General features: G+C 65.1%; 1 protein-coding gene across 1 annotated transcript in view; it reads left to right on the top strand.

Moving 5' to 3' along the window:
- Window positions 1-232: 232 nt before the first annotated feature.
- The window catches only part of EGR4 (early growth response 4), a 2,592-nt gene continuing 1,475 nt past the window's right edge, over window positions 233-1,349 (top strand). Inside the window, exons 1-2 of the mRNA XM_010008128.1 lie at window positions 233-368; window positions 691-1,300. Coding sequence (XP_010006430.1) covers window positions 233-368; window positions 691-1,300 — 746 coding nt within the window. The remainder of the gene's footprint in view (window positions 369-690; window positions 1,301-1,349) is intronic.

The following is a 1,349-nucleotide window of genomic DNA, read 5'->3' as shown; positions in this document are numbered from 1 at the left end:
GATTGCCCCCAGCACCCCCCGGCTTGCCCCCGACACCCCGGAGCATCCTCCAGGTTGTCCCCCAATACCCCGGAGCATCCTCCAGGTTGTCCCCCGACACCTCGGAACACCCTCCAGACGGTCCCCGGACACCCCGCAGTATCTCCCGGGTCGCTCCGAGCATCCCAGAGCTCTTCCCTGAGCATCCCCCGGCTCTTCCCAACCCGCTCCCACCTTCTTCTCTCCGGGAGAGATGCTGAACGTGATGGATTTCTGCCCGGATCCTCTTTACTCCAAGTACGAGGAGAGCTGCGAGGTGAAAGCCGGAGACCTGCAGGGCTTGGGGCAGGCTGAGCAGCAACTTCTGGCCGAGGTCGATTTCCTGGCAGGTAAGACCCGGGGTAGGGGATGGGGGGTGGGAAGCCGGGCAGGGATGAGGGACCTCGCCGGGAATCAGACCCGCAGCCGGGAATCGGGCATCTCCCCGTCCTCCCCAGCCCCTGGCTGTGGGTTCTACACCCCTCCCCCTTCCCTCCAACCCAGGGTGGGGGTCCTGCCGGGGAAGGGAGGTGACACCCCCGGGCTCCCTGTGCCATCCCGGGGACCTCGCAGTGACGCAACATCAGCCTCCCCGCTGCTCCCCCTTCCACCCTCCCTACCCCTTTATCCCGCATCCCTCTCATCGCCTTCCCCCCTCTGTGTCCCCCCCAGGAGAGCTGCTGGGCACCCCGAGGAGCGGCGGGGGGGTGGATTCCCCCCCCCTGGGCAGCCAACCCTCCCCTTCCCTCAGCTACACCGGCAGCTTCTTCATCAAGGCGGTCCCGGAGCATCCCCAGGACCAGGAATCTCTCTTCAACCTGATGTCGGGAATCCTGGGCATCTCCCCTTTCTCCTCCTCCGAGGGCCACCCAAGGCACCAGGATGCTCTTTACCAGTGTCCCGAGGTGGCTCAGAGCCAGCTGGACCTTTATGCCACCTGCCAGCCTGAAATGCAGGGATCCAGCCAAGCCCCTTTCCCGGAGCAGGGATACAGCAGCTTCCCCCCGGCGGAGGGGGCTCAGCCCCTCCAGGCACAACCCACCTTGGGAAACACCTCGCACTGCTTCTTCCAGCCCAAGCTGGACAGCAAGCAGGACATCAAGCTGCCTTCTGGCTCCCCACCTCTGGAGAAGTTTAAAGCCCCCTGCGCCCAGTGGGAGCCCATCACCCAGCATCAGGCCTACTACCATTCTCCCGAAGCCTTCCCAGCTGGTGAGAGCAACCAGGGGCTGTTCCACCCTCTGGGCTCCAAGATGGAGAGTGCCTTGTCCATCAGCTGCCAGTCGGAGCTGGGCAGCCTGGCAGAGGATGGCTTCTGCTTCGGGACCCCC

Source organism: Chaetura pelagica, unplaced genomic scaffold (genome assembly GCF_000747805.2).
Source record: "Chaetura pelagica isolate M959 unplaced genomic scaffold, ChaPel_1.0 scaffold352, whole genome shotgun sequence".
NCBI lineage: Eukaryota > Metazoa > Chordata > Aves > Apodiformes > Apodidae > Chaetura > Chaetura pelagica.
This window is presented reverse-complemented; position numbering and strand designations above follow the sequence as displayed.